Raw genomic sequence first — 26,223 nt, forward strand, 5'->3', positions numbered from 1 at the left:
CATTACAATGGTGGGCACAGACTGGAAAACTGAAACTGCTAAATAATAAAGTCACTATGTGGGCCATTGTTAGGAAACAGCTCATTCAGGAATCGTGAGCACCACCGTATGAAATGGAGTGGGAAAAAATGAATGGGCTGTTTGTCTTTCTAGATATAGTGTTGGTTTTGGCAAAGCACTTGGTATTTCCCCTTCCCTTTGAACAATGTGACACAAAACTGAAAGAATGAGATCTGTGATAGCAATCCATACCTTCTCAAAAAGGGACTTACCTAACAACAGGGCATATTTACTGCTATAAGACCAAAGTCTAGCCTGAAGTCTATTAATAGTATTTATTTATTTATTATTATCTTTAAAATGTTAGACGATAACAAATAAACTTTTGAAAAAATCAGTGAAACTAACAACTTTTTTACCTTAGAGCTCTTAAAAATATTTAACTTACAAAGCAAACACAGTAAACATGACCCTACATGAATCACACCATCAGCTTGTCAAGCTTAAGCTCTGTTAGCATGTTAACATGCTACGTTTAACAAGCAAAAAACCTGTTAGGATGCTAGCACTTAGTATGCTAGCAAGCAGGCAGGTATGTTAACATGCTAACACTCAGTATGTTAGCAAGCAAGAAGTTTTGTTAACATGCTAAAATTAACAAACAAAACACTCGGTTTGTTAACAAGCGAACAGTTACTTTACCATGCTAACAATTAGTATGTTAACAAGCAAGCGGTTATGTTAATATGCTAAATGTTAGCATATAGCTAACTAAAACTGCTTTTTACATCTTAGTATGTTAACATAGCTAATCTATAGTTACATACTATGCTTGTGTACATATAGTGGAACATGCTAACATTTAGCATGTTAATGTGTTTAACAATGCTCATGTTTAGCACCTCTAAATTTACATTGATGGGTAACTGTAATTCAGTCATTAGTGTTATAGGTTTCCTGAGCTGAAGTGATCAAGGTTCAAGGTTCAAGGAGTCTTTATTGTCCCTGTGGGGCAAACTGCTCTACAGCCAGCAGTAACAAAAACAGTCAACGGTGTTGTCAAGTTACCAAAAGACAAGATAAGATTCATCCACTGGGGACTTTAAATAGCTATGCCAAAATCCAGGTGAACCCATTCAATATTTGTTGAGATATGTCTATGTCACTCTTTTCACAGCTAGCATGGGTGAAAAAATTATTCATATGTGTCAGATGTACTGTAGCGTCATAGTGAAATTTAACCTTGGAACTCTTGGGAAAGCCTTGCATCTTCCCTGGTAATTGTAATCTGGGGAAGGTCTGGATGCTGCACCTCATGTGAAACTCCTCGTCCTCACTGAAACTGGATTTACCTCACATCAAAAATTCCCTCCTCGATTTCCTGATGGTTGCCTTCCTCATTTTTTAGGAATACTGGGACAGAGAGGTGAGTCATCATGCTGGCTGCATGTGCTGTCTACTTCATACTTTTCCATGAGGATCTACAACCAGCCTACAGAGGTGCTTTCACATGAATAGAAACACATCATTGTCCGTATTACAAAAAATCACAGTTAGCTGAATTACACAATGAAGACATCAGATTGCTTGCAATTGATTTAAATAAAAAAAATAGAAGAAAATAAAGAAAAATATAAACTTATAGAAAAAGATACTGAACTTATGAACAAAGCTCACTACGCTGTACTCATTTATACATGCTGCAACAGAATGTTTGTACCTTCTCAATCTCACTATCACAAATTTCTTTAAGCCTTGAAAAAATATTTCAAAAACAATTAGTTAATATTGTTCCCTAATAGTTTACTCATGTCTTACGTCTCACCCTGTTGTTGCCTTGTTATTATCATCTTTGCTGTTATTGAGGGAATGTGGCTTAGCAACTGCTGCCCAACTTCATACGTATTTGAAATGAAAATGTGAAGAAGCAATACAATAAAAGAAGTTGTCAGTATTCTTGTTAATTAGCTAACAATTAACCTGTTACCACGGCTTGTCCAAATAATCAGTTTGATTTTAATTTTAACATTGGCTTCATGATCATGACATTCAGTTAGCACAGGATAATTTACAAAAAAAATAAAAAGTTGCGAAATTTAAAACAAGCCAGGTTGTGATAAATTAGGATAGATTTTATCTGTTGCGGTTTGTTTTTGGTGGCCATGCCTTAGATCTATCATGCCTCTACCTGTTGGAGGTCATGTGTTTCCCACGATGCTTTCTCCAGTATTTCTGAACAACAAATGGCATTAAGTGCCAATCACATGAGCAGCAGACAATAAGTCAGTGAAATGGAATCAAGATAAAAAATCCATAGCCTACTTTATCTGTCTTAATTAGTTCAATCAGTCATCCTTGTTGATTAAATTACTCGCCATGAGCCCATCAAACAGGGTTTTAGAGAACAATAATACAGTCTCTGAAAGGCTGGACGGTGACAACGACGTTATAGTTCCTTTTAACAAGCTGACGACTGTTGCTGCCTCAGGTGCATCTGTTTGAACAATCCGGCTAAACAGGTTGGCTTTACCTGACAGCGAGCAGCATGTTTCATTTAAAGACCGCAGTGCAGCAGATCACCACAGACAATGACCTAATTATTGAGCTCACACATGATGATCACGAGTGTTTGACTCCTAAGTTTGATTGATAAGACCACTGTGCACTTAAGGAGACCCGCCTCGGAAAATTACATTTTCTAGTGTGAGTTAGAGAGTGTTACAACCTAAAACCAGTTATTATTAACTTAGTTCCTAAACTTTTTGAATGGGAAAGTAAAAAAGGCTATTTTGGTTTTGTTGGAGGATTATCTTAACTTTATGCAATGTTGGCTGTATTAACAAAACAAATGCCTTATTCCATTCTACTGTACATCCCGTGAGAAGAAAACGTAAACACAGAGGAAGAGAAGCTGATTTTTGTTAAAATTACTTTCACTTCATAGGTGGTGGATAGGAACAAACTCCTCACATGCAAACATGAGATGGATGTTTGCATACACCTCTTGCCTTATGAAAATGAGAAGGTTTGAATACGCAAGCATCCCGTTTAAACTATTCTCACTGACACATGGCTGTCCTAAACGTGACGAAAAGCTGAAGAAAATAAGTTATTAAAAACAGTGTAGTACCTGATTCATTCACCCTAGTGATATTAAAACAGTGTAGTACCTGATTCATTCACCCTAGTGATGTTTTGTCTAGTTTTAAGATCTACTGTGTGTTTTCTTTTCAAATTAGAAGAAAAGAAAACAAGGGAGCGTAATATAACACTTTAAGCTACTTCAGTTTCAAAATGACACTGATGTGTTTAAAGTATGTGGGACAATAATAAATAGCCTTCTTAGGTCTGTTGGCTTTTTCATGTCTGGGCATGCCAGTGGAAGCTCCCATCTTCCCCTTTGATTGACACACACCATCCAGCGTGTTTAGTGACCACTCTTTGCAGTGGTGACCCAACAATGAGCTCCATTTGGCTCCTGGAAGGTGTGAAATGGCACACTCCTCCCTGAACCCCCCTGTCTTTGTTGTTGGGATTGATTTAACAGACAGAGGCAACTCACAGGAGGTGTGAGTCCTACTGGTTATTCACCACACACACACAGAGCCTGTGACACAGCACCCAAACCCCACCCCTTTTACGCAGACACACTCTCACCGGTCTGAGTTTACAGCCCTCACCCTGCCCACTTCTCCCTCAGTACAAGTCTGACTGCAGCAGGGAGCGTTCTGCACTATTGGATTACTCTCAACCATCACAGGAGTACAGTTTTCAGAGCAGCGCGAAGCCCCACGGACCACAGCAGCATGGGGAGCAGCATGTCATGTGTCCCCCAACACAACTTCAGATTCTCCAGCAAGAGTTTCATTCGCAGGAACAGGTAAGGACAATACAACTTGTCCAGGTATTCCTACTGTACTTGTGTCAGTGGGTTTTCTCTACACGGAGCACATGTCATGCCCCTGGCTGCCGTTTGTTATTTTAGACTCTGCACTTCAGCTGGAAGGAATTCTTGGTATTTCTCAGGGTTTGAGCAGCGGGGTGAAACAAAGGTTGTGAATTTTGGGAGGCCAGGGTCAGGATCATATGGTAATACAGGATAGTCCCCGAGTCGTGCCTGAGTAGTGCCCGTCTGGCCAACGGTGTCAATGATCCAGTTACCATTTGCCTCCTCTTTGCATCTCTGTGAAGATGATCTCCCAGCTGTCACTGAATCTGGTTTCCCTCCAAAATCAGGACCTGACCCCATTCATTTTCATGATCACATGTGGGCAATTATAGTTCTTACAGATAATATCTGGTTTATGACACCTGATATACAAGTTAATGGCTTGTAGTGATCTGACCTGAAGGCTTTGAGCATGAACACAGGAACTGACTGACATGAATGGGTTCTACTTGTTATTCTAGCTGGTTTTCTTTAATGATCCAGGTTTATATGCCTGGGCATGTAACGCTTGGTACAGCCCACTCTGCTGGACCAACACATCTGACTCTAATTAGCCTCTGCTCCAGTCTTCTCCTCTGTGCTGTGTGATGAGTCAGGGTCTGGTTTTGTCAAACGTGCCATGTTGCTCGGTGTTCTAATAAAGGGGAGGAAGGGCAACCTGCAAAAAACTGTTTCAAAAACCCAACGGCTCAAGCTTGAGCACTGATACCCCTTCCAGGATGGGTTGATGGTTCAGCGTGGACAATACGTTCAGTGTTCTTGTTTCCCGTGTCCTCTACTTACTCTTTGTGTTGGTGAATCAGGCCAGGCTCAGGTAATCCCCACAGAGAAGAGGAGCGAGTAGCAGTTAATGCCACAGCAGTGACTTGGAGAATGTGGGGTGTGCAAATCCACTACCTGTCTATTATCTACATTCCTCTTTCACTTTGCAACTGCAAATTGCATCAGCACGGACGGTTATCATATTGTTCTCTGTAAAAAGTGAATGCAGTGGAATAGCATCGCTCACTCAACACTAATCAGTGATTGATGCTGGACATGGACTTCCTGATTAGACAGACCTTGATTCCCACCATGTGAACAAAAGCCAGCGTTGTTGCACAGAGGACACTGGCACACATGTGCAGATAAGCAGATAAACTATGAGCTGAGATCGTGAAAGCAGTCTGCAAGCCTTATCATTGCAGTGAGGGAGCTTCCTCATAAAGATGTGACACTAATGGTAACAGATGGGGGTCGTGCAAAACAAAGAGGGGCATTGAATGCTGATTTTTCTATGCATATCCTTGCTATCAGAAACAGAAGACCTGATTGTTATTATCATTTAAATGGCTGGCATTGATGGAAGTAAAGGAAGCAAAACAAAGGAAGAGGCTCTGGTTAATTTATATGACAGGGGACACAAATCAGTCATTAAATTGCTGTGAAAACTGAACTCTGGCGGTGTTTCAAGACAGAAGTCGAATACTTTGTAAAAAGGGAAAATATAGAGAAATAAGTCACTGACCCTGAATCTGAAATGCAAAACAATAAAGAGCAAAGACCGCTGTGTTTAGGTCGACTCTATCTGACAAGCGTAGATGACAGTGAACTCCCATAAACAGGAAATGCTCCTTGTTGGCACTGCAGTTAGGAAGTTGAACAGCAAGCATAGAATAAATGGTCAACATCAGAGAGTGTGTGTGGTAACACGTGGTTTTTCTCTCTCTTGTGCAGCAGTCGGCTGTTTCGTAAGAAGAATCCCCAAGAGGGACAGGAGAAGTCCAACAGCATCATCAACATCCTGTGCACCGTCACCCCCAGGAAGGTAAGAACCTCCGTCAGCCTGTAGGACACAGTGATAACATGACTGCTCTCCTATACATGTCAGCCTGTGTGCGGTTTGATTTTTATAGCCGGCTTTGACAGATTGTAGGAGCAAGTCGAACTGGTTTATTCGTGTCATGTCTAAACATCACCAACGTTTTGACTGGTTGCAGGAAATGTCCCATAAAGATCTGCAGACGATAGAGAACATAAAGTGGGATCCTCCCTACGACCCGGCCAGTGGCTGGAAGAAGAGCAGCATCAATGTGAAGAACTACGGACGGATGATTCACAGCTCCAAAGTTCGTTTCCGCTTCCTGCACTGCCAGGTGAGCGAAAACAAATAACTTTTTAATGACTCTATGTTGAAATATCATGAAAGCAACAATTAAAAAAAAACAACAAAGCTCCTGCTGCACAATCCTTATCGTGGTTAATGAGGTCTTTAACAATGGCCAAGCCTGCAGTGACACATCATGCCAGTCATCCATGTGATCCCAGCGAGTGTCAAAACAAAAAGAAAAAACAGGTGGAGAGTAACAGGATGTTGCTCTGCGGCCACCAAACACACTGAAACTTGCTGCTGGCATTGACGTGGTGGCTGGCTGTGAATAATCCAATCAGTTTTCCACAAAGCGGACCGCAGCCTGTGTTTGAACATGCTCGCTTCTGCTGCAGTTGTGAAACATCTCTGAGAGAAAACCTCAGGGTAGAGAGAGTTCCTCTGATCCCAGGGACTGATAGAGGACACGCTGGCTCCTCACTGTGGGAACTGCAATTTGTCAGAGCTGTGACACAACTGCTCTGTCAAAAAGTAGAAAGAAAAATTGACTGAATGAATGCCGTCATGACGTCAAAGAACACATTGCATTATACGAGGAAATAATACCGCAAAGGAAGGAAACATGTATTACCTAAGTGTCAAAAGAGAGACATTCATGACCCATTGAGGATTGGTGAATTGCTTTTTGTGGCTGGTTAAGAAATTCTGACATATCTACGAATCCTTGTCCAACCTCAGCCCATCCTAAATTAGTACATTTCTTGCTGGTGCTCCGTGAATCAGCAGATGATATAACAAGATGTTCCAATCCCTGATGGGGATTTAAGAATAATCAATCTTATAAGGCTTATTACGCTGTCATGTATGCCTCTTTCCTCATCACAGACAAACATCAAAAAAGACATTAGAGCACACACGGGCCTCCAGACATGTGCCTTTGTGCATGCAAGGTTCAATTTTATCAGCACTAAACCATTAGATTTTACAGATTTGTTTTCTAATTAGAAGTGTGCTAATTGGTGAAATGAGATGCTGTACTGTTTGGAAGTAAAGCCTGCACACACTGTTTGTGAATTTTGACAGCACTGCATGTACATATGTGAATGTTTCACCCTTTAACTTCACTTATCATCTCCGCAGGATGTACATGACTGCTACCTGGATCTCTTCCAGACACACCTTCATTTTGTCTCGAACAACACAACCGGGCTGACATACCAGGTGAGTTTCATTTCAACACACAATCCTTCCTTCAAATCCATGGTATCATCTATCAGCGAATAGCTCAGGACTGATTTTTGTTGTTGTAATATTCCTGTGGGGCAGCATTTTATGTTATGTCATCATACCTTTTGACATGCGTACCCTGTCAACCAGCGGCGTGTTGGTAAACAGAAGGCATGATTATTCTTTTCACCTGCCTCATTGAGCTTGAGCAGCAATTAATCATCATTTTACAGCGTCTGACGAGCGCTCTACTCCCATGTCAAACAGAGACAGCTCAGCACCTGTATACAGTATTAGTCAGAATACAGATGACGGCAAACACAAGGCAGACATGAATACATCATCGACTTACATGGCTGACCTCAGCGCCATGGTGATTAATTTCTTTGTTGAGAGAAACAGTCACCTCAAATTGAGCACGACAGCAAAGACAAATGTTGCCGAGAATGCTTTTGGAGTGTGAATAGAGCTTTTTTTTCTGCTGTTTTGTGTGCAGGGCACTCTCCCTTTAAAAGAACTCACGATCTGCAACCTGCAACAGAACTGCAACCACAGCCAGCCCCAGGAATTCGCCTTTCAAATCAACGGTAAGTTTCAACTTCAGCAGAAAGGACACAAGTGGGTGCAGCGAAAATATTGTAATCATCTGTTTTGAATTTTATTGATTGTGTCGAATTTAGCTGATCAATCACTCAGAGTGGAGCCAGCTACTCCAGCAGGATGTTTGCAAACCAGTGGCTGACTTCAAACTTCATAAGAGGGAAACAGAGCATAAACTAGAGCAGGAGCAAGAGTCTGGGTCTTTAGCTCATATTTATCTCAGTTTAGTGCTTACAATCTGACGCTATTTATTTTTACCCCTGCTGGTGGTCTGCTAAAATTGTCTCATCAGTTATGGATCAAAGTAAAAATTCTCCTCACTTAAAAACCACCAAGAAACCGCAAGCTATTTTCAAGCAGCAGCATTTCCTATGTTGTCACATTCCAGTGATTCAAAGGTGCCGCGACCCTCTTCACCTCCACTCAACCCCAAGACTAACTAGAGCCGGGCCTCCTTCATCCTTGGTCAGGGGGCCAAACCGGCCTTAGAGGCCCTGCTTGTTAGACAACAGGTGCACCTCAGTCAGCCCAGCTGTCGCGCAGCAAAGCCAGGCTACTGCTCTTAGCCTTGTCACTGCATATAATCCATGGCACATTCCAAAAACTGCTCAGGTTAATGTCTGGTAGAAATGCCACTTGGCTTTTGAACTCTGAACGGAGAAAAACAATATGAAGCTTGATTTCTTTTCAAGTAGTATCAGCTGCTGTAGTGACTAAATGGCTTTGGTTGTTGACTGGGAAACAATAAAATCAGTGAAGCTGGGGATAAATGTAAAAAAAAAAAATCCAACATGTTAAAAGTCAATCCTAGTCATAAGGAGTGTAAGGTTCCTGTGTTTATATTTCTTTATCATTACTATCTTGGTGAAATCTGAAACATCTCTGCTGTCATAACATTGACACTATTTGGTGTCGCTTCCTCATATTTGACTTTGCACTTTCCCGGATCAAGCTTGTTATTTTGAGGCATTGTATTTCAGGTGTTTTCACTGGTCAGTGTGACATTTTATTGACTTTATGGGAGGCGTCACTGGCAGGAAACATGTAGAGGAAGCATGACGAAATTCTGAGTCAAGTGAGAGACGTGCTGTAGAGATTTCCTTTGTAAGACCGGCATCTTCCTCTCACTGAGCTGAAAATATGAATCAGGTTTAGCGTAAAGTGCTGTTGGTGAGTTAGAGAGTGACGAAGCAAACGCAGCATGGGATGGTCTGTAAAAAAAATTCCCGGAAGGCTTCATGTGGTTTGAATTAAAGTGGCTGTGAATGTTGGATGATGATAGTGAATTACTTTACTGACAATAATCAATGACCCCTGTAAAGTTTCATTTTGTGCTTCCACTTGCAAGACTTTTCACATTACTTATCTGAAATGTGGAAAAGCACAACTTATCAGGGAAGCGCTAAAAGTTAAGAGCTGGGATGAAGAGAAAGTCCTCAGATGAGTCCAGAGTGGCTGTTTAAAGAGCAGTCAGCGGGCAGTACAAAGCCATGGGGCAGGAATGAAACAGGCTATCTCTGCTGCTTATCTCTGGTATGTGTGGGACTGATAGATGGAGGCAGATTCCAGCTCTTTTCATCCCAGGTCCTGTCCATTCTTCCTGACTAAGCAGTGTGTGGGAGGGGGGAGTCTGCGATGACTTTTAAACGCCAAATGAAGCAGGTCAAGGGGGGCTCTTCTGCAAGAGGTCTTACATGTGTCTTGAACATGTGTTCGCATTTATTGTACTTATTACATAAGGAAGCAGATTGTGAACACCATTAATGATTCATCACTATGGCAGTGGGCTGTAAGTTAAAAAAAAAAGACCCAGAAAGAGAAGCCTGGGTGACACTTTCCCTTTTTGACCTTGTGACCTTTGAACCCTGCAGGTGTCAGCCTTAACCCCATCATCGTCTACTGTGCCAACCAAGAAGAAATGGACCTATGGTTTGGTCTGCTCAAGGAAAATATTGAGGCCAACGGAGGAACCGCAATTGCACCCGAAAACTACACCAGAGTGAAAGTAAGTTCAACAGCACTTGAATGTTGATGCCACCTTGCTCCAGCCAATACTACATTATATCAGGCTGCATACAAAGATTAACATCCCTTTTCTTTCGTATTCAAACAAGCACTTGAGTGCGGCTATCTTTTAATCCACCTGGTGGTTTTGCCAGGAAAATCCTTTGGCTTCAACCACTTCTGATAAAACAGGGAGTGTGTGTGAGAGCGTGTGTGAGATTTGGTGAGTCAAGTAGGTCACCGCTGGCTCTCCTTGAGGCCTGGAGACTAGGGAGCGGCCTTGACCGCATCACAACCTACATCAAACTAACCCTCACATCTGCAAAGGGTTCAAGTGCTGACTCCACACCCACAGGTGGTGAAATGGCTGTTGAAACACATGCACCTAGATGTGTCATGACAGAAGAAAATGGCTGAAGTCATGATGAATTAATAAGCTTTGGCTTAGGAGTCTTTACATGAACAAACAAGAGTGCTATTCTTAGGAAAGAAAGCCCAATTTACATGTTTAAATATGCTTAAAGGGCAAAGCTCTGTTCATATTTTCTTTTATTGATGTCTCCTTCCTGTTTACTCACTGTAGGTAAACCAAGGTGAGACCCCTAACGGCAGAGAGGAGCTGAGGAACTCCATCAACAGAGAGCCCATCTACGAGTGGGAAGGCTCCCAGAGGGACAGCCTGGGCACCATCAGCTATGTCACTAAAGTCCGACTGCAGCACCTGCCCTGTCAGGTATGACATCACTGCCGCTTATCAAACATGAATCACTATGACCGGTCACACGGAAGTTAAACACGCCATCTCTGCATCTTATTTATGGAAATATACAGTAGAGCAGATTGTAATTCATGATACATACATGTTTTCAAGATCAGGGGATTTTTCACATGATGAATACAAGCAGGGTCACATCAACTCTAAATCCAGGTGACTCACATAGTTTTTATATTGCGCAACACAATTACACACATTACCTCAACACAATGTAAGGAGCGAGTGTAAAGGGTGGAGTCCATATTTTAGCAAATGGTACCCCTCCTGCAGATTATTATTTTCATTTTCGTGCCAAGGTGCACGACCGTGCCAAAACACCTGCAACCAACTGATGAAAAATATACTCCTTGCTAACCGAGTGGGGCATGAACACAAATAAATAATGCTGATACAGCATCACATGGCAGCCAGTAAAAACAGCGGTCATGACTCGGCTTGCATGGATATCAGCATTTAATTCGCTGTGGGAAATAGCGGCAGCCCTATTGAAGTTTGTGAGATTTAGGGCCTGGGTGTGTGAGAGGCATTTGCCCAGCTCACGCAGTGACTCGACTCACCTCACAGCTGGAATGTCAGCTGTCTGTCCAGACACACCCTCCGATAGGGAGAGGAAACATAAACTCTCAGTCCGCCGCACCTTCAAATGCCCCCACTAACTGGTTTGACTGAAGCTCTTACTGGGATTTAAACCATGTCTCTGAGCAGCGTATTCAAAGATAATACTGGTTGTGTTTTTGTTTTATATGTTTGCACCAGGTCTCACGGTTGCCTCTGCGCTTTGTGTTTTTCATAGTCTCATCTTCACACAGTCAAAACTTGACAAAGTTCCAAAGATGACAGTTAAAATGAAGCTTTTACTTGATTTGCTCCAAGTTTCTCTTTTGCTTTATTGTGCCAGACATTTCCTTTCACCCTGCACACGGAGCAAGAAACTGACTTCTCCACAAGGAATCCCTCATGTTGCCTGAGAAATGTCAAGGTGTATCATTGTCGTCCTTGGACGACTTTTGACACCATGAACTTTAATTTAAGAATGAAAAAATGATACATGAATGTAAATGAAACATGGTGGTATGGCTGGTATTACCTTTAAATGACAGGAGTGTTCTGCTAATGGACAGCGATTAAATGTTGTCCCACTACTACAGTGAAACACAACTACACACACATAAAGCTCACTGGCAGCTTTAATCTTGTGTCCGCAGGAACAGAGTGACAGGCTACTGGTAATGTACCCCTCGACGCTGATCATCCTATCTGAGGAGAATGATGGGCTCTTCTACAAGGTACCACTGACCTCGCTGTGCTTTTACACTTAATCGTATCCCGAGCCATGTGTGTACAGCACATCCAGAGTTTGTGTTAACAAGTCATTATGATTACAGGGGAAACTTCCACTCAACATGATCACTGTGACCACACCCTGCCAAGACGTCAAGCCCAACACCTTCATGATTGAAGGTAAATACACTGATTCTATCAGACTCTCTTTAGCACACTGACATTTAAAAAGATATGTTAAAGGGATTTCAGTGAGTGTACATTCTTATGCATGTTTTACACTAAGTGGCCTTTTCCATGAATCCGCTAGCGTCACAGCGTGTAACCCTCCATGAATGAGCTGGTTTTATCCCCAGAATGACAATCTGACTATAGCACATTCCAGTGAGCGAATGGACCGAATGACATGCTTTGTCCTCCCCCTTCTCTCTTCCCAGGCAAGCTGATCAACCCCATAGTGGTGTCGTGTGTGGATAGGACTGAGTTCTGCGACTGGATCCAGCATTTCAAAGCTGCTGATGTGCCCGTTCTCACCCCTCCGCCCCCCGTGTATGACATCATCTACACCCCGACGCACAAAGAGGTGAGGCCCGCCCTCCTTCCTTTCACAGGCTGAAAACAACTACGCTATTCACAGCTGCTGATGATCCATAACTATCCAGTGAGCTATCTCCACCTGGCCTGGTGACAGACAACATGGCCCTGCCTCTTTTGTAAAATAATATTCAGCATAACTATGAAATATTTATGACTGCGACCACTGGAACGAAGTCAACAGTCCAATAGATGTTTAAAAAGACAAAAGTCTGAAAGCTCTGCTCATCAGCTCTTGTCAAATATTTTCATTCATAATGTAACTTGTTGTCCCACAACCTCTAGGCTCCACAGTTTGACAGGTGGAGTGGAAACAGCCAAGGACGAACGGAGTCTCTTAGGTTCAGACAGTCACCGAGTGGACGTGGGTCCCACAACCTTCAGTTACCCATTCAAGAAAACAACCCTCTCTCGCCAGGATACTCTGAACCCCTCTGTGTAAGTCAGCTGTGCTACTTCTCAAGCTCATGTATCCTTCAACTAATAAACTGATGCAAACACACCAACACTCCAGTTGCACAGATAAATGTGGTCGGAGTGAGTCGTACATTGCTGAAGTAGAACTGCTGTTTGTTTTGGTGGAGCTGAGCAGCAACGCCTTTCTTTGACAAAGTTAATTATTAAGCCAGGTCTAGAGACCAAACCGCTCCTGTTTCAAAGGCTCAGGCAATGATCTTCAGGCGTTCCATTACAAAACAAATCATAACAAAGTCCAGATTTTTTTTTTCTCAAAGCAACATTTTGTAGGGAAATAAGAGGCTCTTACACTACACGCTGATTCAGCAGTGAAAGTTGTTAACTTCAAATAAATAGTGAAGCACTATCAAGGATTATCAGGACTTCTAACTAAACTCCCCCAGGAGATGTGTTTTATGTGCACTGACTGCTCATCTAATTAGCTAAAAGTAGAGAGGGCCCAGTGTCTAGAAGACATGTTGTTGTTTGCTTTGACCTAAATCACCACTGAATAGATGGAGACATTTTCTCTCATGCTCTGATGACTGTTTTTACTAGAAAAAAGAGAGAAACAGTTAAAGTTTTTGTTCTACAAGGATTCAGTGATTAAAATCCCTGATGCTGCCCATGTCTCAATTTTGCCCTGGATGTGTTTGTTGTCCCTACAGTACAGCTCCAGTCGTCCCTCCTCAACCGAGACCGCCCGCCTGGGCAGCAGGACCAACAGTGTGTCGTCCCACACCAGGCCTGAACGCGACCTACGACCTTTGTCATTGCGCTACTCCTCCCCCCAGCGCAGCTCCTACCTCCAGCCCATTGAGAGCTCAGTGCTGTCTCAGATCTACAGCACGCCCTACTCTGCCCTGCATCGTGCCAGCCCACAGCGGCTGGAGAAAGCACCGCTCATCAAGGTAATTCAGTCTGGCGTCTAATGCGATAACCGAATATTCCCCTCGAGACTGTTGACTTATTTTACATGTCATGTGTGCAGTAACTAAAATAGACTCAGCAAGCAGTGAGAGGGGTCATGATCTATATGGTGTTAACAAATGGGGTATTAATGGAATTTGTGCAGAACTGAGGTTGAAAGATCAATCTTCTTGGTGGTGCAAGCAATGAAAGCTCTGTTATAGTTCATAAACAAGACTTAAGCCACCAATTAGAAAACATTTCCTATACTTCGGGGGTGTCCCGACATTACTGTGGCGGTCAAGAGAGCAGTTTTATACACAACTCTGATAGCTAAAAGCAGACTTGTGAGACAACAGCACTGCTGCAGATCACGACTGGCATTAGTCCAAAACCTGTACTTGGTAATCTGATCCAAAGCCTGGCTTAAAGCCCGAAGAGCGTGAGAGAGAAAGAGAGGAAAACTGACAATTGACTTTCCTTTCAGCGCTCTGTGTATTGAACTAACTCCTGGATCTGTTTCTATCTTTTGTGATCAGTCTAACAGCTGGAGCACCCCTCAGACATCCTTGAGCTACTCCCTGAGCACCCCCCAGCGCCACTCGGACATGTGCGCCCCTCGTCAACCGTTGTCGCCCCTGTACGACGAGCCCTGCAGCCCCGAAATCTACTCCCTGGATGAGGCCAGGCCAGTGGTAAGTGGGTCGACGATACTGGATCCTTAGGTTCAATTTACACCTGCACAGCCTGTCTGATATCAAGCAGTGCACTTGCACACACACACCCATACAAACGTACGCACACGTATGTTCAGTGAAAGAATAAGAAAGTTCAGGTGTGGTCAATGCAGAAGCCTACATTTATCAGGTATTAACAGATGACTGAAAGTGTTTCCATCTCTTATTAATGGCCTCATTTGCATGCATGTATGATTACTAAATCTAAATTCATAACCGACATGTCTCACTAATCTTGAGTAAACCACCTCAAACCAGCTCAGTTACATCTGAGTATATAAAAGAACAGAATTTATTTTTACTTGCAGTAAGTGTATTTATGCAGTTTTACCCTTTTTGCCAAATATCTTTGTGATGATTAGGTGAAATTATACTCAATCCTAATCATCTAAACCCCTGTCTTACATGCCTGTAGCTGCCCTATTCTGACACGCTTCCCTCTGTTCTTTAGCTGCAGAGCTGGGAAGAGCCGATTCAGCATCACCACCACCAGCAGCAGGGCCCCCAGCTCCTACCGTCCTCCTTCCAGCTTCGCACCCCTCCCGTGGGCAGGCGCTGCAGGAGAAGCTTGGTCCTGACCAACTCCCAGGGACAGGCTCTGGGCCTGGAGATGGAGGCTCCTCAAAGCCAAGCAGAGCAGAGAGCCGAGGCCGTGTCGAGGCTAAAGCTGCTGCCTGCGCCCGGCCAACGGCAAGAGCAGGTGAGAAACACAGAGATACTCGTCTCCCAGGACACCCTGGTTTCTGGAATGCTGTGGTACAAAGTGCATCAGTGGTGCACTGTATGGGAGCAGGGTGTGTGTATATACTTGTCCTGCAGGTGATATTTGAACAGGTGCCACAGATGAAACAGATATTTTAGAGGACGTGAGAATGTTTGTTATAGCTGATCACAGGAAGTAATTTTCTTTTGTTTTCACATGTGTTGACAGATTCTCCTCCCGTCGAGCTCTGCGAGGAACACCTCTCAGATGCCTTATGGTTACTCACCAGGTAAGAACTGAAGGCATGCTATCATAAATGTGAAGAAACCTTCCTGTTTATGTATGGTGTGTCTGGGTGTGGACTCAAGTATCTTTAATGATATAATAAATGATTATAAGCTTCCAGTCCTGATGTCTGATCACTTCATTAAAGATTTCCCACAGATTTTAAATAAAATGTATATTTCTATTGAAAAAACAATGGCCACTGTTTGAAATCATAGCTACAACACTGTGGCATTATGTTTCCTCACATGAGTGAGTTATGAAAGTCAACACAGTCAGCCGCCTTCCTAAATACCACCAAGGACACAGAACATAGCTCACAGTCCAGCACACCTTAAATTAAACACTGCACTCACTTTGATGTGACTGAACTCTTGGGTCTGTCAGCAGGTAGACAGAAGGCTAAAGGCTACGGATTTGAAAGTGCAGGAAATGCGCGAATGTGCCAATGAAATGGAGCTTAGTGCAGCTCTAAATGCCATTTGTGCAGATGTCCCATGTGGGGGGAGCCCAGTGTAAGAGAACACTGTTTCACAGACAGGATTTGCTCCTGACAGCACACAACTGCACATGGTTACACACTTATCTACAGGCTCATAAATGAAAACACAGCTAGAATTTACCTGTGGCTGCCTTTCACTTTGATTTACAGATGAACTCTAACATGTTTCATCTGACAAGTTGCATGTTTATGCACTATATAGCAAGGAAACCTAATTTGTATGGCACATTTCATATACCGGGGTAATTCCAAAAGCTTTACAGAGTAATTCAAAAGGAATAAAGGTGAAAGATTTACAATTAAAAAGTGCAATAGTACAGACAAAAGATAAAAGGCTTGCAGTGCAGTTCAAACCAGGTGAAACAGAAACATAAAAGAACTCGACAAATACCCCCACAATTAAAAATGAAGGCTATACAAAAGCTAAGCAGAAAAGGTAGGCTTTTATCCATAACAGCGTATAACAGACAGTGTAAAATAGAAAGGCTTTTAGCTTTGATTTCATAGTGGTCAAAGACACGGCTCTTAGAAACAGAATATATATCACAAATGTTGGTAGTGTAGTAGTGGCATGTAACGCTACCGGTTTTACAGTAAGATTACAGTTTGTTGGTACAAGGCCAATCACACCATACTGTAAGCACACTGGGACTGTGTCCAAGTTTATTCAGTCAGGGCGGGGTTTGTCTTTCATTGAATCTTCTCTCGCTCCTATAGATCACCACTCCTACCTTGAACCCACAGACCCAGATGACCAGGAAATGGACTATGACAACATTTGGGAGTACGACTGTGATACTGGAATGATTCAGCCAACGTCTGGAATTTCGACACACTGGACAGGATTAGACTTTGGGGCCAGAGGCCTCGGGGCCATGGCAACCCAGCAGAGATGGTCATAAAACAAAACAATAGCCCGGCACTCGTCTGGACGTGTGCAAACAACAGATCTCTATCAGAGAGATAATAAAAACCAACTAGCACGGCCTGTGTTGCTCCTGCTGCGTACAGTATGAACCAACGAATCCCATGAACTGCATCGTTACTGGCTGGGTTGTCAAGCAGAGGAATGTGTGCAGGTATAAAGAGAAACGGGCTAAAAACCAAACATTATGAAAGTGGTAACAGACAGACTTTAGCTGACTGTTCTGTTTGATATGTAGCATTCAAGAGAAAAGATAGCAGGGTGTACATACTGTGCAGGTTTAATGTTATATTTTTAATGTATTATATAATTGCACTAAAGATTTCACATGTAGTACAAGAACCTCCAGATTTTTTAAGGTATTTTCTAACATGCTGTCCATTTTTCTTATTGTTACATTTTTGTTTCCCATTAAAGCTATAAAAAGCATTCCGTCATGGCTTGTTATAGTAAAGGATGTACATTTTTGTAAATATTGTAGTACTGATTAATTATTTTATCACGTTGTATTATTGAGGCAAATAGATGTGGCTTCAACTGACTGCCTTAAAGGTGCTAATATTACTATTACTACTACAACGCGTGGCTTTGTTTGAGGTGTTTATTTATATTTGGAAATAAAGCTGTAAAAAAGTGTATCTCTTTTTTGTCTTATTCTAATGATATTCTTAAAGTGGTTATAATTTATATTCTTACTATGTCAATGTATCAAATGACATTAGTAGTGACAATAGTAGCTCGTAGTGAGAATGGGATCATTATCACCACCTCAGTTTTATGGAGCTTTACAGCCAATTTCAACACAGTGTTCCGCTGTCTGGTCCACAACATATCCTGCACACTACCTGCTCAGCAGCAGACAGACAGTTAATAACCAGCTGGTGACCACAGTGGAGTCTTTAGCAGCTAAAGAGCCAGATATTTCCTTTAAGAGTTGTTTTAAGATAAATGTGAAAGAGAGTGAATATTGGACATACATTCAAAAGGTGGACACAAACATAACTCTAAATCACATATGTCAAACTGATTTCATAGAGGGCCATGTGGCTGCAGGTTTTCGTTCCAACCAAAGAGGCGCACACCAGGCCAACCAATCAACATGAAGGGATCATTAGTTATCCGCTGAAGACTGAAATCAGCTGATTAATTGATTCCAGCCTGGTGTGCTCCTCCTTGGTTGGAACGAAAACCTGCAGCCACATGGCCCTCTATGGAATCAGTTTGACATGCCTGCTCTAAATGAATGATAATGTTGCTCTGCTGGATGTGTAAATGAACAAATGTTTGCAGACTGTGATGATATGTTAATGTTGTGTTCACAACTTTTCTGGCCCAAAATAAGTTACTGCAGGTTTAAATCAGAAATATTCAGTATATATTCAGTACTATTAAAAAGTCTGTAACAGCTGTTTTAACTCACAGATGGAGGAGATACCAAATATCAAATGACCTCTCAAAGACTTTACTTGGGAATGAAAAACCAATGAGACAAACAACAGACAACAAGTTGTCCCTCACGAATGATGCACACCACTTCCAGGTGCTTATAAATCAGTATGCGTCTTTTTGCTCAAGCCCATCCCTGTACATCCCACATGGCCGAATGCATATGTAATGCATGTCATGCAGTTGTGAGCTGCACTAATTTTCCAAATTGCATCAAAGTCTAATCAGCTGAGTGTTAGTGTTGTGAGATTACTGCAACCGCTTCCTGTGCGTGCTCAGCAGCATGTTTTGTAGCTCAACTTTGCCATCTGCTGGAGAAAAATATGTATGATTTTAAAGAGGGGAAAATCCTCTGTTGAATAAGCATATTATTAGCATTTATTATGCTGATTAAAACCTATTTGAACAGGGATATCATCATTATAGTGAAAATCAAGTCCTGTAAATAACTCACCAGTAATGCTCCAGGTTCTTCCATGAGCTTACGCTGCCCTCTAGTGTTTCACCTTCAGATCTGAGTGTTTTTGGAATAAAAGGAGACACAGCACACACAAAAGAGATGCTCTTTACTGTAGTTAAACTGGAAGACATCAACAGCTCACAGAGCAACCATTATGACATAACATTGTACAGTTATCTATAAATGATCAATCCTGAAAATAAAATGCCCTTCATACATATAAAACTGATACTGTCACAGAAAACAGATGAATTATACTTTTGTAGTGTGTCAGCGGCATTTTGGAAAACATTACAATAGACTTCATATCTTCTTATTTTGTAAAATATGTTCAATTATTGCCATTGGAAATATTTAACAGTGGCTTGGATAAAACCATCTGCTAACAGGATGTAATGTAATGGAAACGAACAGACTCAAACTCTTCAAGTGCCTCAGTTTAATCCATTTATCACATGTTCACATCTATCATCTCAACTCTGTACAGCTCTGAGTAAACCAGAGTCTAATCTTCTTTCACTACATGCTGAAACCTTATTTACAAAGGCCTAAAGCCGTCTTTCTGTTGAATATACATTCATGTCTCATCTTCCCTTTGGTGGTTTCATAGTTCTCCTGAATGCCAATTCAGACATTAAAGGGTTGAAATGACAGCCACTGTGATTGAGCAAGGAGCAAAAGACAACTGCTAACAAATGAAACCTTCAATTACAGTGCAAAAACATAATGCAAACATGTAACAGCACATCAGGCAAATTCCTCGAAGGACTGAGGTCCTGCACTGGCTCTTATCAGGTGTTCATGGAAATATGTTTCAAGTTAAGCATGATGTATTTAGAGACACACAGGTCAAGAATCAGACAGGGCAGCGAGACGCAGTTTCCTCTCACTGGATGCCGCCTCCATCTTGACGTATTTACGTAGATATCGAATGGCTGACAGAGCACTCACATTCGCCAGCAGGACTGTGTGAAAACACAAATGAAAAGTGAGTCATCATATTACTCATAAGACTTTGAAACCCAACACTGAATTTATCTTTTCATACAAAGTCCACGTCTTTTCAAGGTTGATTTTACCTCAACATTTACTGGGAGGCACATTTTATGGCCTCAGATTATCATTAACAGTCAGTCCTGACAGGCTTAAAAGGCTGAAATCAACTCATTTCAATATGAAGTTCAGACAAATGTAACGTGAATAGAAGCACAGCAACTGAATGAGAAAAAGCTTTGCAGTTTCAGTCTTATACAAAGCAACATTTCCAGGTTTTCTGTTATATTAATACTACATATTAACAGACGTACCAGCCTTCCAGGCATCCCCAGCTTGTGGGTTTGCAGTCTTCAGCACCCACGAAGCAAATGCAATACAGACCAGACACATGTCTGACTGTCTGAGAGGCAGGAGGGAGGCATCCAACCCTTCAAAGAAAGCATTATAGAAAAAACTTTCAATCATAGAGTGGTCTCACACACACATCCACTGAGAGGTCAAAGGTATTATAACTGGCACTAACGCACCAACAACTGAGCATAAGACCCCAATAATATGTCAGGACTTCCTGTTGTGCCACACTGTGACCCAGTCAAATCCCAGCACCTGCACAGATTACTGTTATTCAAACATACAAGGCTGCTTATGCTACTAAGTTTGGAAATTATGACTCTAGTGGCCTCAAAGATAATCCTCACGGGCGACTGCTGAACTTTCGATGCCGTATTAGTAAGGTTGTTGTGAAGTTTTTTTGAGGTCATTTCCCTTCACAGCCAAACATAAATTAGAGCACTCTACAGGCAGCTTAGAGACGACGCTCATTGAGTGAAGTCAAGTTATCACGTACAAGCGCTCCGCTTGGCTTTCACCACCACGTGCCTGCAGTCCAGTCAGTGTCCTCCGACAGCTGAGGTAAGAAGAGTCCGTCCCAGTCATGACTGTTAACAGCTGACTGAGAGGACAACATATCTGACATTACAACTGTCCACATGTGATGAAAATACAGTCACACCTCCAAACTGAGAGTGGCTGAATGCATTAATTTTTATACACCTTATTTAAAATCCAGCAGTGAAAGCAGCTTCCCTGGTGTCACAAATACTGTCTGTTAGGATGCAACTGGAAAAAAGTTATTCAGTATTTTTAATTCTAAAGAGTTGGTCTGAACTAAGAGTTTTCCATGGTTACAATCACCATCACCTGTTGACTACTGAAATAAATACATTTGTGGTTTGCTAACACGGTTTAAAAACATTTACACTTTTGCTATTCCTTCACTTGTGTTCTGCTCATCATCAGGTTTGTGCAAACAATGAATTTAGACATCGATCCAAAGTCTGACTATCTTTGTAAAATCTCTGGGCCGGCCTCCTCTCGCCCAGCGCAGGGATTGCCTTTATCAGGAGAAGTGGGTATAAAGACACAGCCAGCATGCGCAGTTCCCCTTTCATTGATTTGAACGTGATAGCAGACCTTGTATTTTGAATTTTACTGATGGTGCTGCAGTTGTGTTTAAATTTTATTCAGGGCTTGTCCTTTCACTTGGTTGAATATGTTGCAAACAGAAACACCTCAGTTTAAATGAGCACACAGCATTGCTGAGCCTCATTGTTGATCCATTTTGCTCTAAATGGAATCTGGAACCATGTGTTGTATTGTACAAACACACTTACAGACCTGCTTTGCGATGCATGACTGTGTGTGATTGCATACTGACTGTATTTCACCACTGTGACTGTAAGCATGTGTTAAAACCCAATTCTTATCTACAGTGATGCTTCAATGTGTGAAACCGGACTTACTTGGATTTGAAACAGCTGTCTGTAAATCCTCACATCTGTAAGGCTGCTGCACTAGTTGTCTGGAGATCCTGTCCTCCAGGTGGTGGAGAAGTGGATCAGAAAACATCACATCTTGATTTCCCAGAGCATTTAAAGGGTGAACTGTCCTTCGAAGGGATCGGCCACTTTGACTCACAGGCACAAGAGGGTTTGAGAGAGCCTTCTTCTGGACAGGGGATTGAGTGAAACTCATATTCCTAAAGGAGAGTGTGTTCCTCCAAAATAAATTCTCTCTGAGGTCACTATCTGTGAAGAAATTCTCATAGATGTCTGTGGAAATCTTAGATGCACTTGACGTGCGGCTGAACCTGTTCACCACCCTCACAGGACCGCAGTCATCGTCTTCATCAGATTCCACAGAGGAATCGTCAGAAGACGAGGATGCAAAGAAGTATTCATAAGCCTCGGGGAACTGTAGATTTCTATTAGCTGAGCGGGAATAGGAAAAGACGGGAACCAGCTCGTCTTTGGGCCGATCTTCTGCTGTGATGAGAGGGTAGAAGAAGCTTTCGGTGTCGAACTCGGAGAAGAAATGATCGTAAGTTTCGGGGACAGAATTTCCATCAGCGTAGCAGGTGGTTATGTTATCTGCGGCCGGTTGGCTGGGATTTGACTGCTTCCCTCCGAAGAGGTACTGAAATATATCTGTGAGAGAGATTCTGTAGCTGTCTGCAGAAGATGAAACTAAACAGTCCATGTCTTTGTCTTGCTTAGACGTGTGTCCATCAGCGTAATACTCTACTTTTTCTAATTCTCCGTCGTCTAAGGTTTGTAAAGTTTGGCCTTTCCATGTGTAGCTGAATGACTCCAGGGCATGCAGATTGTGCACGCTTACGTTTTTACAAATCTTTCTGAAGCATGTTTGAGAACTTCCAGCGAGGACCGGCTGAGAAATGTCACTAACAGTCGTCAACATCATGTTCTCAGTGTAGATGTCAGCACCTGGACTCACCGGGACAGGTTCACTCTCCCACATAACACCTCTTGAAGAGAATGAGCTTGATCCTACAGAGTTAGGACCGCTGGACGTGTCCTCATTGGTTTGTTCAGGCTTGGACTCATCCAGCTGAGTGAAAAAGCCTGAATCCGTCATAGTAAACACGTCAGCCTCCTCGATTTCTTGTAAGGGTGGGAGGGAGGTGGGTGGAGCAGCTCTGCTGATCATGCGTAAACCCAGAATATCATTTATTGTCAGCTTCTCCATCTCACTCCAGAAAGAAGACATAGTGAACACTGAACATTTTGAATCTGGTTCAGGTTCACATCCTGCTTTAGACACTGTGACGGTATGTTCTGCTTCAAGCACTAAATCACATTTTGAATCTGTTGCATCATTTGGTACAGACTGGCTTTTGGGTCCAGCTGTGCCATCTGCTTCCTTATGTTCTGCCAGTATTAGTGATGCTTTTTCTCCTTGAAGTCCAGAGTCATTCTGGCTGACAGATAAACAAGAGCTTCCTGACAGTGACATGCCAGACTCTGTGTCCAGAGTACAGCAGGATGATAATGGTTTAATATCTGAAGGACTCGTTAGTATGTCCTCAGACGTGGATGTTTTGGTCTCTCTCTGACTTTTGCCTGTTAGAGTCATTTCTCCAGACAGAAAGGGGTTCCCACTATGAAAAGCCATTATTTGTGATCCTGCTAATTCAGCTCTCTCAGCCGTTGTGTTTTCCTCTGGCAAAACATCAAATTTGGATAATGTATGAAGCACCAGAGGATCATCTGTTTGCTCTACTGCAACATTTGCATCTAAACTGGAGGAACCTTTAGACAGACAGCATTTATCAGGCAGTGAATTGTTGGTATCTAGTGTTAATTTAGCACTGCCCACTTGAGTGGAAATCCCCTCTGAGAAAGAACAGGCTCTGGTTTTGAATTGCTTGGGTTTTGTGTTGTGAGCATCAGAACTGCTCATTCCATCAGCAGACAGAGGAAAGTGAGTCTTTTCCAGTGAAGAGCTATATTGGTCTGTGTAGTGACAGTCAATTTCCAGCTGTTGTCGGTGCTCACAATCTCTCTGACACAGCGTGTGCTCGTCTCTGCCAGAATTTCCAGCCTCTTCAGCCAGGACTGACTTAGTAGCGTATAGTTTGTCATTTTGGCCGACTTCCACCGTGGGATCATTTGACACTGCGCTTGGTAAAATACTGCAAGTTAGTGTTTTGACCTCTGCTGCAAACAACTGATTTGTTTTATCAGAGCGCTGGAGGCTCGCTGCATGAGCATCCTTTTGTCTGCACTTTATTGTTTCTGTGTCCAGGTCTGATTTATCAGTAACACTGTCAGAAAATGAAACTGGCAACCCAGGATGTTTACTCAGGCAAGGTGATTCATCTACCTGTAATTTCCTGCATGGTTGTAAATTTGCTGCCACATCACCACCGTTCTCTGATGCTGACATTACGCTGTCCTCAGTTTGACTCAGTGGAGTTACTGACCTATCGTTAGTTGCATTATTTTCAGCTGTTGCTTTATACCTTCCCTGTCTGACTATGCTCTCAGGTAAATTTTGGTATTGACTGTCATATGGAGGACTGTAGTGAGAAAGATAATTTACATTCATCTCCTTAGCAGATACCTTCACTGGGAGATCGCTGGTGGCTGAATACGTAGTTAAAGAGGACATGACATTTTGTTGTGGTTCATTTGAACAAAATAAATTAAAGTCCTTGGATACACACAGACCCGTTCCTCCTCTCCATGCAAACTGCTCTTCCTCTGAGTCACTCGGCTTGACTAAATCCTGCCTCTCATATCCGTGCACACTCTCAGCCGGCTCAACGCTGAGTCGTCTCTTCTTCCTCCTCTTCCGTCTGATAGAGGCCGACGGAGACGATTCTTGGCTCACTGTTTTGTTTGTGCTTGTTGCCTCTGACTGTGAGACATTGGGGTCTTCCTTCCATTTAATATTTGTCCCCATTTCTAGATTGCTCCATGACTCGGTGCCGGACTTTTTACTGAGACTCGACTGACTTGCCAAATTCTCCTTCTTAACATCATCCAGAGGTGTGCACATTTCCCCCTTCATCACTTTGTCAGTGTGAGGCCTTGTTTTAACCCTGTCCAGTGAGTCAGACTGACTCTGCTGTGATACCTCATTCACTCTGCTTTCTGTGCAGGCTTCCTCTGTGATGACTGACTCCGCTTCAGTGTGAGCTGATTTGCTAGTCTTGAGCAGTGAGTTACTGGCTGTGGGTTCAGGGGAAATGCTGGAACCGTGCTCGTCTTTTTTCATTGTTTTCATTACGTTGCTGATGGTGTCGACAGGCTCGGTGATCTCTTTGCCAACTGCTGGTTCACCCCTGGCAGGCAGAGAGTTTAACTTGGGGATGTTTTTTGGCCAAGGCGTGCTGCTGGCTGGTTTCCCATCGCTACAGCGTTTCTCCTCCTGTATCTCTCTGGTTTTTACAGCTCTCACTTGGCTCGGCTCAGTGAGCCTCTCAGCCTCTGTAACCTTTTTCAGCCTTTCAAAGAATATATTGACGCACTGCAGGTGTATGTCCTCCTCACTGCCTGAGAGGACGCTCTCCATTCCTCCGACGCCGTGCTTGCTGAGGTAATGCTCCACAGGAGAGCCCTCGCAGTCTGGGGGGCCGTCAATGGGGCAGTCAGTCGAAAAGCCTGCTGTTAGGTCGACTTTCTGAACCCTCTGAGCAAGAATGGACCCTGTATCATCGATGTCACTCATCCCTGAGTCGTCCACACCTGCTAATGACGGAGGAAGCAGGTTACACTCCTCACACTCTGCAAAGAAGCAGTCCCAGTCACGGTCACAGATCTCCACACTGTATTCAAAGTCTTCCATTTCACTTAGAGGGTGTAAAACAACCTGTAAAATCAATGAAAAGAACTACATGTCAAAAGTAATCACTGGGAGAAGTATTTCTATTTATTTCAGTGAATGTTAGCATCATAAAATTTAAGATTTTCAGACTTAAAATTGCAAGCATGACTACCAAACTCTAAGCTGCCACAAGATAACTATATCAACAGACCAACACAGCCATGTATGCAATTTAAAAATCAAAAGCATGAGATTATAACTGTACACAATTTTGAAACACAACTAAAATTCTGCAAATACTATAAATAAAATGTGACCATATTTCTAGCAATACATTGTATTAAATTGTATTATATTATATTATAAAATGATGGAAATCTTTTCAGGGCAGCAACTAAAAACTAGCCAGTACAATGAAAATGAAAGAAAGTAAGTAAAATCCAAATATTAATTTTCTCTGTATTTCTAGCTGTCTGCATATGCACTCGCATATCCATACAGGTCTCCTACCTGTCCTGCTTCAGCTGCAGAGATGGGTGGAGGGTTAGGAAGTGTGGAGTCTCAGCAGCACCATGTTGTATGTCCTTTGGTGGGCGGCCTTTTGCACGAGCATGCAGGGCAGCGAGCCTCATGCTTTGATAAATATAGAGCGATGCT

General features: G+C 42.6%; 2 protein-coding genes across 2 annotated transcripts; one reads left to right on the top strand and one right to left on the bottom strand.

The window, feature by feature from the left end:
• Positions 1-3,717: 3,717 nt before the first annotated feature.
• On the top strand, positions 3,718-17,672 carry plekhn1 (pleckstrin homology domain containing, family N member 1). The gene is made up of 16 exons (XM_041946054.1): positions 3,718-3,880; positions 5,666-5,756; positions 5,929-6,084; positions 7,179-7,259; positions 7,762-7,852; positions 9,737-9,870; positions 10,453-10,602; positions 11,850-11,930; positions 12,030-12,105; positions 12,363-12,508; positions 12,805-12,957; positions 13,644-13,886; positions 14,424-14,579; positions 15,073-15,321; positions 15,553-15,613; positions 16,829-17,672. Exons 1-16 carry the CDS (start codon positions 3,807-3,809, stop codon positions 17,011-17,013), a joined length of 2,127 nt encoding a protein of 708 aa, XP_041801988.1. The 5' UTR covers positions 3,718-3,806; the 3' UTR covers positions 17,014-17,672.
• Positions 17,673-19,154: 1,482 nt separating this feature from the next.
• On the bottom strand, positions 19,155-23,555 carry perm1 (PPARGC1 and ESRR induced regulator, muscle 1). The gene is made up of 3 exons (XM_041946530.1): positions 21,741-23,555; positions 20,250-20,366; positions 19,155-19,907 (listed from the first exon to the last, which is right to left on the bottom strand). The coding sequence occupies exons 1-3, from the start codon at positions 23,407-23,409 to the stop codon at positions 19,792-19,794; spliced, it is 1,902 nt and encodes a 633-aa protein (XP_041802464.1). The 5' UTR covers positions 23,410-23,555; the 3' UTR covers positions 19,155-19,791.
• Positions 23,556-26,223: the final 2,668 nt, after the last annotated feature.

The sequence above is a fragment of the Chelmon rostratus genome, chromosome 10 (assembly GCF_017976325.1).
Source record: "Chelmon rostratus isolate fCheRos1 chromosome 10, fCheRos1.pri, whole genome shotgun sequence".
Lineage (NCBI taxonomy): Eukaryota > Metazoa > Chordata > Actinopteri > Chaetodontiformes > Chaetodontidae > Chelmon > Chelmon rostratus.

Bases quoted from the DNA above. Each gene is read 5' to 3' on its own strand.
- plekhn1 (XM_041946054.1), top strand. From the start codon at position 3,807: ATGGGGAGCAGCATGTCATGTGTCCCCCAACACAACTTCAGATTCTCC. The intron at 9,871-10,452 runs GTAAGTTCAACA...TACTCACTGTAG, and splicing joins AAAACTACACCAGAGTGAAA to GTAAACCAAGGTGAGACCCC. The intron at 11,931-12,029 runs GTACCACTGACC...TTATGATTACAG, and splicing joins ATGATGGGCTCTTCTACAAG to GGGAAACTTCCACTCAACAT.
- perm1 (XM_041946530.1), bottom strand. From the start codon at position 23,409: ATGGCTTTTCATAGTGGGAACCCCTTTCTGTCTGGAGAAATGACTCTA. The intron at 20,367-21,740 runs GTAAGTCCGGTT...CTTTCTTTGAAG, and splicing joins GACAGCTGTTTCAAATCCAA to GGTTGGATGCCTCCCTCCTG. The intron at 19,908-20,249 runs GTACGTCTGTTA...GTTTTCACACAG, and splicing joins TGGGGATGCCTGGAAGGCTG to TCCTGCTGGCGAATGTGAGT.